General features: G+C 37.1%; 4 protein-coding genes across 4 annotated transcripts in view; 2 read left to right on the forward strand and 2 right to left on the reverse strand.

The window, feature by feature from the left end:
* The first annotated feature begins 661 nt into the window (after positions 1-661).
* LOC123678109 (V-type proton ATPase subunit d) lies at positions 662-2,426 on the forward strand. The gene is made up of 4 exons (XM_045614918.1): positions 662-872; positions 922-1,430; positions 1,515-1,769; positions 1,824-2,426. The coding sequence occupies exons 1-4, from the start codon at positions 752-754 to the stop codon at positions 1,983-1,985; spliced, it is 1,047 nt and encodes a 348-aa protein (XP_045470874.1). The 5' UTR covers positions 662-751; the 3' UTR covers positions 1,986-2,426.
* Positions 2,427-2,564: 138 nt separating this feature from the next.
* LOC123678110 (probable tRNA(His) guanylyltransferase) lies at positions 2,565-3,623 on the reverse strand. Its single transcript, XM_045614919.1, has 2 exons — positions 2,991-3,623; positions 2,565-2,931 (listed from the first exon to the last, which is right to left on the reverse strand). The coding sequence occupies exons 1-2, from the start codon at positions 3,564-3,566 to the stop codon at positions 2,572-2,574; spliced, it is 936 nt and encodes a 311-aa protein (XP_045470875.1). The 5' UTR covers positions 3,567-3,623; the 3' UTR covers positions 2,565-2,571.
* A 257-nt stretch (positions 3,624-3,880) lies between these two features.
* Positions 3,881-5,149, forward strand: LOC123677576 (39S ribosomal protein L15, mitochondrial). The gene is made up of 4 exons (XM_045614179.1): positions 3,881-4,083; positions 4,140-4,297; positions 4,387-4,712; positions 4,775-5,149. The coding sequence occupies exons 1-4, from the start codon at positions 3,988-3,990 to the stop codon at positions 5,074-5,076; spliced, it is 882 nt and encodes a 293-aa protein (XP_045470135.1). The 5' UTR covers positions 3,881-3,987; the 3' UTR covers positions 5,077-5,149.
* A 296-nt stretch (positions 5,150-5,445) lies between these two features.
* The window catches only part of LOC123678580 (E3 ubiquitin-protein ligase MIB1), a 410,823-nt gene continuing 400,829 nt past the window's right edge, over positions 5,446-15,439 (reverse strand). Inside the window, exons 6-9 of the mRNA XM_045615691.1 lie at positions 10,960-11,179; positions 9,465-9,986; positions 7,513-7,842; positions 5,446-6,198 (exon numbers count right to left, since the gene is read on the reverse strand). Of these exons, the coding sequence (XP_045471647.1) occupies positions 6,058-6,198; positions 7,513-7,842; positions 9,465-9,986; positions 10,960-11,179 (1,213 nt within the window). The 3' untranslated portion in view covers positions 5,446-6,057. The remainder of the gene's footprint in view (positions 6,199-7,512; positions 7,843-9,464; positions 9,987-10,959; positions 11,180-15,439) is intronic.

Raw genomic sequence — 15,439 nt, forward strand, 5'->3', positions numbered from 1 at the left:
ATAAATCTAGAAGTAATATAATAAATAAGAGAGAGGCCAATGAAAAAAAATTACTATTAAATAAAAAATGGACTGTATTTCTACACCTTATTTTATTTTACTTAAGATTATAAAGAACTATCCAAACATACAAATTCCTACCTTTATTATTGGGGGCTTGGTCCAGAGGAGAGGCCTCCTCAGTGAAGAAGACTAGATCTTCTAGTTGAATGATTGCTTCAATGCATATAATGAGGAAACTAAAATAAATTCATAATATTTTACAGTAACAAGAGTTCAAGAAAACCTGAGTGGAGTACTACTACTAATCAAATCATTATTATTGAATGAAACCAGGAAAACTTTTGAAATACTATAACGTAATTTATAATGAGAGAAAACCTATTAAATCGTCCAAAAAACAAAGAAATACTTCTCTTGTACTGTCGGGAAATTCCTTTTTCATAGTATTCACTTCAAAAGTGATCCTATAACTATCCTGTCTTGTTAAATTATTTAAATATTCTCGTTATTCACATAAATCAACATTTAATCACTAATGATAATATGCCATAAAAATGAATTAACTCTGAAATATTTCTCCTACCAGAAAGAGAAGCCAAAACCCGTAGAAGAATAGTGTCTTTCTATGGTTGAAGTTTTCATCGATCAATCACATGATTAATCGCGATTAATTTTGATCATATGACAGTTGGGTGTATTTGGGTCGAAATTGTTACAAAAAAGATTCTGTCGTCTAGTACTATTGAAAATGAAGGGTTGTCTTTTTAACATCGATGCTGGCTACCTAGAGGGATTATGTAGAGGTTTCAAATGTGGGATCCTCAAACAATCTGACTATTTGAATTTGGTACAGTGTGAAACCCTTGAAGGTAAATATTTTTTAAGAAGATGCCTGAATATTGATTTGATGCATTCTAGATTTGAAGCTTCACCTTCAAGGAACCGATTATGGTACCTTCCTGGCGAACGAGCCAAGCCCTTTGGCAGTATCAACAATTGACAGCAAACTACGAGAGAAACTAGTTATCGAGTTCCAACATATGAGGAATCAGGCTGTTGAACCTCTTTCAACTTTCTTGGATTTCATAACATACAGTTATATGATCGACAATATCATTCTACTGATTACTGGCACTCTTCATCAGAGACCAATTAGTGAATTGATACCCAAATGTCATCCCCTTGGGAGTTTCGAACAGATGGAAGCTATACATGTTGCTTCAACACCTGCTGAGTTGTATAATGCAGTTCTTGTCGATACACCTCTGGCGCCCTTTTTCGTTGATTGTATTAGTGAGCAGGATCTTGATGAAATGAATATAGAAATCATCCGTAATACTCTATACAAAGCATATCTTGAAGCATTCTTTCAATTTTGTCAGGATATTGGAGGTACCACTGCTGACTGTATGTGTGAAATTTTGGCAGTGAGTTTCTTTTTTTCAAACTTAAATTTATCAATGCACTATAACTATTATGAGACCTTATCATACTTTATTGCTCTATTTTAGTTTGAAGCAGATCGTCGTGCTATTATAATCACGATAAATTCCTTTGGCACTGAGTTGAGCAAAGATGACCGTGCCAAGTTGTACCCCCGTTGCGGTAAGTTGAACCCTGATGGTTTGGCAGCTCTAGCAAGAGCTGAAGACTACGACCAAGTGAAGGCTGTTGCTGAGTATTATGCAGAGTATTCTAAACTTTTTGAGGGATCAGGAAATAATCCTGGGGATAAAACTTTGGAGGATAAATTTTTTGAACATGAGGTGAGTTATGAATTTTGGAATTTCTATATATTTTTCTTATTGAAATATTTACAGGTACGTTTGAATGTAAATGTGTTCATGCAACAATTCCACTTTGGAGTTTTCTACTCTTATCTGAAGCTCAAGGAACAAGAATGCCGTAATATTGTTTGGATAGCAGAATGTGTAGCTCAAAAACACAGAGCTAAGATCGATAATTATATTCCAATATTTTAAGAATAATATAGGTGTAAATAGAATGTTGGGTTCTGAATGTTGTAAACCTATAGAGAATTCTTTATTTCCGTCAGGCTTAGCTTTGAACTTACCTTCCTTTCTGATTACATAGTATTATGAATCAATTAATTTTAAAATATTATCGAAGGTAATATATCTATAAATTACATCCTTTCAAATTTTTCTGGAACTTATATTTTATTCAACAGGTTTGGAACTTGTATAAAAGAATTTTCCCTTAAAACAATTTTATTGAATGCATTCCTATAGATAGTAGATTATTGAATATTTCGTATTACTCATTTTTACATCAATTTGTATATAACTTTCATTTGATGGAATAATAACAGATATTTTATATTATTTTAACCTGAACCAATTATTAAAATGTTATGTTGATTGTCTTCAAATATTTACTGAGATATAAATTATTAAGTTTGATTGAATTTTTTTGGGCCTTTTTCAAAACTATAATTCCAAGAGATTCAACAACTCAGGAAATTTCTAAACTCCTTATTTTCTGGTCAGAACCTTTCAAGGTTTTGTTTTCCATTTCCAGCAATCACCAATAAATTCAGAACATTGGTTAACTATTCACTCCACTCAAGATATAATTTTTAACAGAGGAATCTTCATCCTCATGAATGTGAAGTTGGCTTTTCACTAATTTAGGTAGTTTTTCAATGTCTTCATATACATATTCTTGACTCTTTTCAAGAGATAGTATTTCATGATGATCATGCCAAAATTTATCACCAATTAAGTCTTCATGTAAAGGAAGTATCACTTGTTTGAAATGTTTTGAATTTGGTCCTTTAATTTTTTTTCTTAAAAGAATTGTACCTTTTTTGAAAATGTCCAATTCATTATTATAGTTAGTACCAAATTCACTAAAAAGAATTTCATTTTTATCAGATGAAAAAGTTCCACATAATCGTTTTTCAGCCTGAAATCAATGAAAATTAAATTAGGACTAAATTAAGATAGTTATGAATGCATTTTTACCTCTGTATTTGTACAACCGCCCTTCAAAATAAGAGCCCAAAATGTAGTATTATACAAGTTATTGATATGACAATCAGCTTGTCTCCAGGATAGATAATCTCTCAAATTTTCATCTGTGGGGTAAAGGACAACTCTGGCATCAAAACAAGGTGGATACTTCATTCTTAAATCTTGGAAATATGTGTTCCAATAGTAGACATATGAAGACGTGAATAAACTATTGATATAAGTCATTATTTTAGATCCTCTCCTATTAAAAATATCAGTACTTTTTTTCAAAATGAATGAGTATTCATCACTTTCACCATACGATATGACAATGTCCTTATATTGCTCCATAACTTTTGATGCAGCCTTATTCATTAAGTCCAAAGATCTTATATCGTTCGGTTTTTCAAACTTATGTTTCTCCGAAAATTTATGAAACCCTTTTCCATCAACACGCACGACAATCCAACAATTTGGTAAAAGTTTATCTTCAATTTCAAATTGTTTCACATATTCAAATTTACTCTTTGCCATTTTTGTGGTATTGTAAAATCTTCGAACTATATTTAATATTGGGCTGAAGCTCATCACCAAAATATTTTCAAAACTTTTGTTTATAATTCCTCAGAGGTTAACTGTTTATAACCTAACATAGACCTTATCATAGAATTAATAAACCTAACTACTCAGATATATGATTCCATGAATATCTATGTCCACCAATATAAATATATCTATATATAATATATTCTCTATCAAACGCACTTTGGTATAAGAAAAATTTCCTGATCTATTCATATATCACAATGAAAAATTTTATATGTTGGAAACAATTAAAAGTATTATAGAATATTGAATCTATGGTTCAGATAGAGTGTCCTTGATAATCTCATTGAATAATTTTATATTCTATGGAAAATCTTATAAGAAAGGTTATGTTTTCTATATAAATATTTAAAATATTCAATAAGAACTTTCAAGAAATTCTTGAAATTTTAGCGTTTCTACAATGTCCAAAAAATCAGCCGATAAAGCGCTGAGCCTGCTGAGGTATTTACCCAGAGTTTGCCTTGGTAATATTCGAAATAACCCAGGAGCAAACAAGGTATGCATTGAGAAGAAAATTGCTAATAAAATTATAATCGAATGAACTGCCTTTAGAAATCAACCAGAGGCAGGGCACAACACGGAGGAGATACACATGGAGATGGTAATAAGGGTTCAGGTCAAAGACAAAATTTTATGAGACTAGGTTATGAGACAGGAAATAATCCGTTTTATTTGAGATTTCCACATGAAGCTTATTACAGAAATCACCAGTAAGTATAATACACAAATACGGAACCTATGTGTTTGTATTAAGATTCTTTGATCTCATAAAAATATAAACAATATTATCTCTCTTTAGTTTAAAGAGGCAGTACCCACCTTTATCTTTGGATAAACTGCAATTACTCATTGAGACCAATAGGATCGATTCATCCAAACCAATAGATTTAGTTTCAATTATGAACAGTGGCTTATTTATATTGAAACCAGATCAACATCAATTTGGATTTCAATTAACAGATGAAGGTGCAAATATTTTTAACTGTAAAGTCAACATAGAAGTACAATGGGCAAGCGAACTTGTTATAGCTGCTGTTGAAAAAGCTGGAGGTACAATAACAACAGCTTATTATGATCAACATAGTTTACAGGCTATGATAAACCCTAAAAAATTCTTCGAGAGAGGTGAGTAACATAACAATATCAGAAGAAATTAAATTAGAAAGTTTGACTCTGATTTTTGTTAGGTTTGCCAATTCCTCGAAGAATGATTCCACCACCAGATGCAATTGAGTACTACTCTGATCCTTCAAAAAGGGGTTATTTAGCGGACCCAGAAAAAGTTTCAGAAGAACGTTTGGTATTAGCTCAGAAGTATGGATATACCTTACCTAACATAGAAAACGACAGAGATTATGATATGTTGACAGAACGTAAGGACCCTAGACAAATTTTCTTTGGTCTAAACCCAGGATGGGTTGTGAATGTAAAAGATGGAGTGATTATGAAGCCATTGAATGATGAACTCAAAGAATTTTATGTATCATAATCATGTAAATAAAGTGAATTGTAAAGAACTTTTTCAACAAAGATATGTGAAATAAAGACACATGAAATCTAAATTTATTGATTTTAAAATGTCTATTTCTAATCATTAGACAAGCTGTGGGTCATTGATACTCCTGCAGATTAAACTAATTCAAAAAAGAAATGAAACTCTTATTATTCCTTTCAAATTAACTTTAGTTTCGTGGTTGGCACATAGATGGTGCTGTGTAGTTTGGTTAGGTGCACCATCTATTGCCCAGTTATAGAACTATTCACAAGAATCAACTATCTTTTGAAGAAAAATTTTTTGCTTCCCAAATTTTTTATTGAGAATTTCGGTTAAATGACTGTTCTAATTAATTCAATGAGATTGTTGCTTATTTAATTCTTTATTGATCAAAAACATACATTCCACAAACTGGTATACATATTGAACCATACAAATTCAGTTATACAATATTCTCTTTTTCAGTTGAGTTTTTTGATTAAAGCAGTGAATATATTTTTAGTTGAAACTAAAGTTAACAATTTAGCATTTCTAATGAGGCATAAGAAAAAAAAGATAACATTAATGAGCAATGATTATAGTATAGATGATTAATTTTCCAAAAAAAATTGCTATAAATTAAAATAGAACCTTATTAAAACTAAGATGAGGAAAATAGTTAGGGATATAATGAACATTAACAATTTCCTAATGCAAGTTGAAACAATTCGATTATAATAAGTCAATAGTCCAAATTTCAATACTTCAAAGTAACAAACATTATCATAAAAAAAGAAATACAAATTTTTATTCTATCAGAAATACTTTGCTATTTTCGAAGAAATAACAAATAAGTTCACACATGAGCATTTGAAATTATTGAAACAACATTTAGTTAATTCCTAAAACTTATCCAACATGACAAGAAACAATCCTACTTAATGAATAACGAAATCAATGTTAACCTTATAAGAAAAATTTAAAAGAAAACTATAACTAGTAGAGCAGTATCCTTTTCTCAACAGCTTTTCGGCAAATGGGGCATTCTGTCATCTGGTCTCCACACATCTGACATAGACCATGTCCACACAGAAATATCATGTTCTTCAAGCGGTCAAGACAAACGGGGCACATCGTCTAAAAAAAATATATAATGCAACAGGAGTAAACACACTAACATTAAAAATCTGGTAAATACACTGTGCAAAAAAATTAACGCACATTCTGAAAATCTCACTTTTAATGAAAGTTAACTCTACATTGACTTTATAACTTATTTTTTATGTTCTCTCGGAAAGGTTTTGAACGAAACAAGACACATTAAATGTAAGAAAAATTCCGGATTTCAGCGAATCTTATGTGAAAGAAGAAAAATAAACAATTTTCAAAATACTGGAATGCTGATAAGTGATTTAATACTTGGTACTTCCACCCCTTGCGTTAATTACAGCTCGGCAACGACGGTTCATACTCAAAATGAGTGATCTTAAAATGTTCTGATCTAATCCTTCCCAGATTTCTCTGAGTTGGATTCCTAAGTCATTAAGAGTAGCTGGATGATTTTCTGAACTTCTCAGCCTTCTATTGAGGTTGTCCCAAACCTGCTCAATCTGATTAAGATCTGGACTTCTTGCTGACCATTCCATTCGAGAGACTTCAACCTCTTCAAGGTACTCCTGAACGATCCGCGCACGATGGGGTCTGGCATTATCGTCCATAAAAATGAAATTTTAGGCAATGTATGGGGGCAAATAGCACTACATGCTCTTCAAGAATGTTCCTTATATACCTATCAGCATTCATAGCTCCATTATCAACGACCACTAGGTCTGTGCGAGCAGTCAAAGATATTCCACCCCATACCATAATCGATCCTCCCCCGAAACCAGTAGTATTCAGGAAATTGCACTGAGCATATTTTTCATGTGGACGTCTGTATACAAGGGAACGTCGATCACAACGGTAGAGGCAGAATCTAGACTCATCTGTGAAGAGAACTCTTTCCCAATCAGCCTCTTCCCAATGAATATGCTCTCTCGCAAAATCCAAACGCGCCCTTCGATGGGCTGGGGTAAGAGCTGGGCCTCTTGCCGCGACACGAGGCCTTAAATCATATTCTCTGAGACGATTTCTTATTGTCTGAGTGCTAATTTGCACACCATGAGTTTGCTCAAGCTGATTTTGAAGGAGGCGAGCGGTTGCAAACCTATGAATTACTTCACATTAGTGCTTTACTCATTGTTATCTAACTTCAAAATAAAAAAGGATTTGTCAAAAATGTTAACGCTATAGAATTGGAGCTAGAATAATTTGAATGCCCTTGTGTATTTCTATGGTTGCGACAAGCACATAGTGCTTGATCAATTCAAGCAAGATGCATAGAATACATTGTATGCATCTTCTTTTCATCTTGAACCGGGTTGTTAGACAGATGATAATCGCAAAATATACCTGTTCCTTGATATCTTGAAGTTGCTGCTGCAGTTTCTGTATGTCGTTCGTGTTGAACATGTCCCTTCCGCCGTTGTTCATCAGTGGTCCACGGGCCGGATTGCCTTCACTGGTCGATGGTTTCACGTCTTCCTCGATATCGGCCTTAACTTCGGAGATGGTACCCAGGCCACCGCTGCAGACGGTCATCGGTACCATCAGCTCGATTTGGGAACGGCACAGTACGCATTTTTTCATTATTTGCGAGCAGCTATCGCACACGCTCATATGTCCGCAAGGTTTGAAAAGCACATTAGCTTTTTTGTCCGAGCACACGAGACATTCCTCTATCTGAAATTGAAATAAAAAATTGGTGAAAATTAGGTTCTGAGAAAAACATTTTTTACTCTGAAAATGTAGGTAACATACTCATGAAATATAAATGTTTTTTTGTAGATGAAGTGTTGATCTATAACATACTAAAATTTCAAGTCAGTATCTTGCCTTACTGGCAGATTACACGAAAATGATTGAAATTTCAGATTACACGCTATAGTTTGTGAAATAATCAACAACTGATGAATCTTTCGAAATCCACGACATAGAATTAATGAACAAAGTGGTATTATAATGGGTGTTTTTTTTTCGAGGTATATAACTTCAAGTTGACATTACTGTTCAAGATGTCGACCGATTTAACAGCTGTCAAGTGATTTATTCTCAGTTTGGTTTGGCAATACATCATGAATAGACTCACGCCTGAACAACGCTTGCAAATAGTGCAATTTTATTTCGAAAATAATGGTTCTGCGCGGAATACGTATCGCGCACTATGTCCATTTTATTTTGTTTAGCGATGAAGCGCACTTCTGGTTGAATGGCTACGCCAACAAACAAAACTGCCGCATTTGGAGTGAAGCTAATCCTCAAGTGTATGTCGAAACACCGTTACATCCAGAAAAACTGACTGTTCGGTGCGCTTTATGGGCTGGTGGAATCATTGGTCCGTACTTCTTCAAAAACGATGATGGCCATAACGTTACAGTCAATGGTGATCGGTATAGAGCTATGATTACTAACTTTTTCATTCCTGAATTGAACAACCATGATGTCCAGGAGCTGTGGTTCCAACAAGTAGGCGCAACATGTCACACAGCTCGTGCCACAATCGATTTACTGAAAGACACGTTTGGTGACCGCCTAATTTCACGTTTTGGACCTGTGAAATGGCCTCCAAGATCTTGTGATTTGACACCACCAGACTACTTTCTGTGGGGCTATGTAAAGTCATTGGTCTATGCGGATAAGCCACAAACCCTTGACCATTTGGAAAACAACATTCGCCGTGTTATTGCCGATATATGGCCACAAATGTTGGAAAAAGTCATCGAAAATTGAACGTCCAGATTGAATTACATCCGAGCCAGCCGTGGCGGTCATATGTCAGAAATCATATTTAAAATGTATTGCCACAAGATTATCTTGCGGATAAATAAAATTCATGTCAATCGAATAATCCATCGTTGTTTTATTGCAATTTAAAGTTCTATAGCTCTAAAAAAAAAACACCCTTTAGTTCCTTATTGGAGGTTGGTCATGATTCACAATATTATTTGACATTAGACGTCAGGATAAGTAATTTTTAAGAGGTTATGGGACAATCGATGTCAACTTGACTGTTAATCATGAAACAGGATGATGTTTCAGGGTTGTCTGCAATTGGGATAAGTCAAATATTATAATTTTGATATCAAATTATACGGGTCCCTTGAAATTGAATTTGTTTTGTGTATGCTCTACATTTTTCAATTGTGCGGTGTGGCACTGAAAGGAATTTCTGGTAGCACAATGCCTGCTGAATCTACTGTCATCGTGAAATAGACAAAATGTGTGAGAAAACTAAGCTACAGATAACACTCAATCAACAGTTGTGCCTATTCAAAGAAAAACTACCTAACTAGAAAAAAACTAACCTTGATCCTGTTGATGACGGAATCCCGACAGATGAGGCACTTCTTGACCCTCGGAGCACAGCTTGCACAACAGGAGACATGTCCGCACGGTTGGAACAGAATATCCCTCTTGGCGTCCGAGCAGACCAGGCACTCATCCAGGGTGGAAGTGACGTTGGTCGTGTTGCTCTGGTGGTTGCTGTTCTGGTTGGGACCCATCTCCATCTCGCCGCTCTGCTTCTCCTTGTGGCACTTGGTCAGCGTCTTGCAAAGGTTGGGGTCGGGGCAGAGGTCCAAGGGAGCCTGTCCCTTCTTGTTCTTGATCGTCAGGTCTGCACCGTTGCCGGCCAGGAAGCAGGCGATGCTCGCCGAGGACTTCTTGTCCGAGCCCTGGGTGCCCAGGCCCATCAGCAGCTTGCCGACGTCCTGGACATCTTGCAGTTGACGCAGCTGAGAGAGGGTGTGGTGACGGAGAGCTTCGTGCAGGGGTGTATCGCCGTCCTTGTCTGCGATGTTCAAATTGGCACCTTCGCGTACGAGAAGCTGAAATATATAAGGATTGTTGATATAGGTTGCGCCATGGTTAGATCCTACATTTTAAAGGGTCCTCAAAAATGGGTGGAAGCTATTGAGCAATGAAATTCTTGATTTGCAAATTCTGTAAATTTTGCCCATGGGGTATAATTATTATTATTATTTTTTGAACTGGGGTCGTTTTGGTTCGGTAAGCCTTCCGGGAACTGCGACCTTGCAGATCTTTTGTTCACTACCCTACTCATTCATAGAAACCCAGGGAGGTCGTCAATGACGTTAATAAAATTGACAACCTCCTTAGGGACCTTGGCCGTTACCTCTCTGGTATCCAGACCGGCTTACCCATGTGAATGGTTCTTATGCCAGCCATATCCGGACACTTGCATACCAAGTGTTCGGCTGTTTCTGCTTCCGATCCACAGAGCCTGCAAATTAGTCTGCTGACTTTCCCATACGGTACAAATGATGTTTGTACCGACAGTGCCCCGTCAGCAGTCCCACCATCACCCGAAGCTCGGCTCGCGACAGCTTCAGGAGCTTTTTGGCGTAGGTAGGTGAAATCTTCACGAATTTCTTTGCCTGAACAAGTCTAGGAGTGTTAGCCCAGTGGATTGTCCTGCTGTTCAACTCCCATAGCTGGACCGCAGCTTTATATTGGTCTTTTCCTATCCCACAGAAAGGCTCAGGTCCAGCAGGTGTTAACCTTGATGCACTCTTTGCAAGTTCATCAGCTCTTTTATTTCCTTCAACCCCACAGTGCCCTGGTACTCATAGTAGAGTCACCTTATTTCCTCTGGCCAGTTGCTTTATGGTGTTACGGCATTCAGCAGAGACCCCTGACAACACGATTCCAGGGATCTCAGCGTAGTTTGGTCAGCATAGAGCTTTAGCTATGTGATTATAGTCTACAGACCGGTTGAAAGTTGAGGCACTCTACCTCGAATGAAGATAATTTAACAGCTTGACCAAATTGTGTACTCACCCTGACAATTTGAGTATGTTGTCGCTCGACAGCAAGATGAAGAGCGGTCTGCAAATTAACATTCTGAAGATCCATGTTGGCTTTACCGTTAAGGACAAGCTGTTCAGCTACTTCCACATGGTTGTTGAGCGCAGCTAAATGAAGGGCGGTGTAACCATCATCCTTCTTTTCGTCTACTATCCATGGTCTGGGAAGTTTTTGTAGGAGAATTTTCATAGCACTGCAAAAAAGAAGTTGAGAATTAAACATTTTTCCACCAATCATTCCTGATATCGCATAAAAGGCAACCGTAGTAAGGGATTCATGGCTCGGCTTGATTTTTAAGCTACTTGGCTTGAGCTTGACTTGATTTTTGTAACTGTAAGAGCAGCTCTTTCAGCAGGAGCTGAAGATGATGGCGTTGATAAAAAATCCTCAAAAATCAAGCTCAAGTAATATCAAGTAGCTTGATATTAAGTCAAGCAATAAATATATCAAGTCAAGTCAAGCTGAAGTATGTAATTTTCACGAGCTTGATTTTCCAGTCAAGTAGTTGGTTGAAATGTCAAGTTACTTGGCTTGTAAAGGGTGTTTTTTTTAGAGCTATAGAACTTTAAATTGCAATAAAACAAGGATGGATTATTCGATTGATATGAATTTTATTTATCCGCAAGATAATCTTGTGGCATTACAATTTAAATATGATTTCTGGCATATGACCGCCACGGCTGGCTCGGATGTAGTCCAATCTGGACGTCCAATTTTCGATGACTTTTTTCAACATGGCCAACTAACTGGCCATAATCGTTTTTGAAGAAGTACGGACCAATGATTCCACCAGCTCATAAAGCCCACCAAACAGTCAGTTTTTCTGGATGTAACGGTGTTTCGACAGAAGTGCGCTTCATCGCTAAACAAAATAAAATGGACGTAGTGCGCGATACGTATTCCGCACAGAACCATTATTTTCGAAATACAATTGCACTATTTGCAAGCGTTGTTCAGGCGTGAGTCTATTCATAATAAATTGTCAAACCAAACTGAGAATAAATCAGTTGATAGCTGTTAAATCGGTAGCCATCTGGAATAGTAATGCCAACTTAAAGTTATATACTTCAAAAAAAAACACCCGTTACAAGTGCAGTAAGCACTGATTTTCTTCCACGAGTTGAGGAAAACTCTCCATTTCCTGGATAGTTTTTGATTGAACGATTGTTAGAATGAGCCTTCTGTACGAGTTTATACATTTTTTCCTCAAGTCACAATGGCAGAATGAACGGATTTGCCCCAGAAACAAAGAAATCAATTTCGACCAAAAATTGAAGATAACGAAGCACCAATACTTTCAGATAGAATACTTCCGATCAAATATCCCACCAATTTTCATTATCAAAAAGCCTCTTGACAATGTTACTGTTACATTTCTACCTTCCCTTATTATCTTTGCGCCAAGTTCTCATACCTAATGGGAGGCTATTGCTCTAGTGGACAATATTTCAATTACCCCAAATTGAATAATGGCGTACCCCAATTAGGCTTCATTGCGAATAATGTGAAACTTGGAGTTTACCGAAGAAACTTCTTGTATGCTTGACATGTGGCTTTGTCGGAACGATTAGTTATGACCAAGTGGATTCACAAGATTAATACTTGCAAGCCTGCTTTTCCTATATCGCTGCGATATTTTATTTACCCCAATAGTTGGGAGTGGAGAGGCAGCTCACGCTTTCGGCATTGTTTTTTTTTGGGCGCTCGTTCCCTGAACGATTTTTGAGCCGAGAACGATAAGGGTACATACGGATGTCAAACTTAATCATGATTAAGTTTGACATGAATATTCAAACTTACACATTTTCATTCATATTAGGTGTACAACGCCGCTTTGCAATACAAGGCTGTAGCGGTAAGTGGTAATCGAAATAAATGGATCGTAGATGTCACACAATGAGCTCAGGTATTTGTAAACATAACGCAATCGAAATATAAGTCGATTTATGTCTGCATCATAAAGTTATTCTCGATTAAACATGTCTGCTTACGAGCCAAATTCTCGTCATTTGCGGAAGGTTTTAATTTTCTGGTTTAATATGAAGAAATCTGCGGCTGAGGCTCATCGAATGCTCTCAAATACCTATAGTGAGGGCGTTATGAGTGAAAGAACGTGCCGAGAGTGGTTTCAACGCTTCAAGAACGGTGATTTTGACGTCGAAGACCTGCACGGCGGTGGAAGAGAGAAAGTTTTCAAAAATGCAGAATTGGAGGCATTACTTGATCAAGACTCGTGACAAACGCAACAAGAATTGTCAGGATCATTAGGAGTGACTCAATAAGCCATTTCAAAACGCCTTAAAGTCATAGAAATGATTCAGAAATAAGGAAATTGGGTGTCGTACGAGTTGAAGCCGAGAAATATTGAACGGCGTTTGTCTGCTCGTGAACAGCTGCTTGCAAGGCAAAGACGGAAAGGATTTCTGCATTGCATTGTGACTGGAGTTGAAAAATTGGTTCATTACGATAATACCAAGCGCAGAAAATCATGGGGATATCTCGGCCATATTTCCACGTCGACGGCCAAACCGAATATTCACGGTTTCAAGGTCATGCTCGGTATTTGGTGAGACCAGCTCGGCGTAGTGTTATATGAGTTGTTGAAACCGACTGAAACAATCACAAGCGATCATTATCGAACGCAATTAATGCGTTCGAGCAGAGCATTGAAAGACAAATTGCCGCAACACAACGAAAGACATGATAAAGTGATTTTACAGCATGGCAATGCTCGACCCCATGTTGCGAAAGTGGCAAAGACTTACTTGGAAACGTTGCAATGGAAAATCCTACCCCTTCCGGCGTATTCTCCAGGCTTTGCTCTCTCGGACTATCAGTCGTTTCGATCAGTGGCACACATAAAAATAGTAAAAAACGCCAGTAAACGAAACCAAATGTGTATAAACGAACAAGTTCAACAGTACAAGAATAAAATGGCGAAATTAAAAGATCTCCGTTGTTGCCGTTACTCCTGAAATAAAGCATGGCGCTGCCTGCGCATCGCTCATTTCGCTTTTATCCTCTTCTTCGGGCGATTTAACACCTTCGGTCCATTATTCTCGATTTGTTTTAATTAACGCCAACTCGAGAGAAAAAAACAGGGATCTTCGTCGTTTCAACGTTGGCCACCATGCGAAGTAAGCGTTGCAACGCGGCACCGAGGCATAATTAAAACCTGGGGACGATCCGAAGAAAAGGCAATAAAGCCCTATTTTGTAGTCGGGTGGCGGAAAATAATTAAAATTTAAGTACTTCTGTGATCCGACACTTCACAGGCTAATTTGTTCTAATAAATGCACTGCTGGTATTCGTCCGCCGAATTTTTATTCAGGTTCTCATCGGGGATTTTCGATTTTACTTCTTCGAGATCGGGCTTTTATTTTTATGTGGCTGTTGTGATCGACAGGGGTGTCCAGAAACAGAGTTGGCGTGGTGAATTTTTCATTCAGAGAAAATATCGTAAAATTCGATTGACATGAATTTTATTTATCCGCAAGATAATCTTGTGGCATTACATTTTAAATATGATTTCTGGCATATGACCGCCACGGCTGGCTCGGATGTAGTCCAATCTGGACGTCCAATTTTCGATTACTTTTTCCAACATTTGTGGCCGTATATCGGCAATAACACGGCGAATGTTGTCTTCCAAATGGTCAAGAGTTTGTGGCTTATCCGCATAGACCAATGACTTTACATAGCCCCACAGAAAGTAGTCTAGCGGTGTTAAATCATAAGATCTTGGAGGCCAATTTACAGGTCCAAAACGTGAAATTAGGCGGTCACCAAACGTGTCTTTCAATAAATCGATTGTGGCACGAGCTGTGTGACATGTTGCGCCGTCTTGTTGGAACCACAGCTCCTGGACATCATGGTTGTTCAATTCAGTAATGAAAATTTTAGTAATCATGGCTCTATACCGATCACCAATGACTGTAACGTTCTGGCTATCATAGTTTTGGAAGAAGTACGGACCAATAATTCCACCAGCCCATAAAGCGCACCAAACAGTCACTTTCTCTGGATGTAACGGTGTTTCGACATACACTTGAGGATTGGCTTCACTCTAAACGCGGCAGTTTTGTTTGTTGACGTAGCCATTCAACCAGAAGTGCTCTTCCTCGCTAAACAAAATAAAATGGACGTAGTGTGCGATACGTATTCCGCACAGAAACATTATTTTCGAAATGAAATTGCACTATTTGCAAGCGTTGTTCAGGCGTGAGTCTATTCATGATGAATTGCCAAACTAAACTGAGAATAAATCACTTGACATCTGTTAAATCGGTCGCCATCTTGAACAGTAATGTCAACTTAAAGTTATATACCTCGAAAAAAAACACCCGTTATAAAGAACTTGAACGAGTCCGATCCTTCTAAACTACAATTCCAGCCTTCTCTCGAAAGAAACCAGTAGCGTAGATGGCTCCATCGTTACAATAGGTACTTTATC

Source organism: Harmonia axyridis, chromosome 4 (genome assembly GCF_914767665.1).
Source record: "Harmonia axyridis chromosome 4, icHarAxyr1.1, whole genome shotgun sequence".
Lineage (NCBI taxonomy): Eukaryota > Metazoa > Arthropoda > Insecta > Coleoptera > Coccinellidae > Harmonia > Harmonia axyridis.

Bases quoted from the DNA above. Each gene is read 5' to 3' on its own strand.
- LOC123677576 (XM_045614179.1), top strand. From the start codon at position 3,988: ATGTCCAAAAAATCAGCCGATAAAGCGCTGAGCCTGCTGAGGTATTTA. The intron at 4,084-4,139 runs GTATGCATTGAG...AACTGCCTTTAG, and splicing joins ATAACCCAGGAGCAAACAAG to AAATCAACCAGAGGCAGGGC. The intron at 4,298-4,386 runs GTAAGTATAATA...ATCTCTCTTTAG, and splicing joins GCTTATTACAGAAATCACCA to TTTAAAGAGGCAGTACCCAC.
- LOC123678110 (XM_045614919.1), bottom strand. From the start codon at position 3,566: ATGAGCTTCAGCCCAATATTAAATATAGTTCGAAGATTTTACAATACC. The intron at 2,932-2,990 runs GTAAAAATGCAT...CATTGATTTCAG, and splicing joins GCGGTTGTACAAATACAGAG to GCTGAAAAACGATTATGTGG.
- LOC123678109 (XM_045614918.1), top strand. From the start codon at position 752: ATGAAGGGTTGTCTTTTTAACATCGATGCTGGCTACCTAGAGGGATTA. The intron at 873-921 runs GTAAATATTTTT...GATGCATTCTAG, and splicing joins ACAGTGTGAAACCCTTGAAG to ATTTGAAGCTTCACCTTCAA. The intron at 1,770-1,823 runs GTGAGTTATGAA...AAATATTTACAG, and splicing joins ATAAATTTTTTGAACATGAG to GTACGTTTGAATGTAAATGT.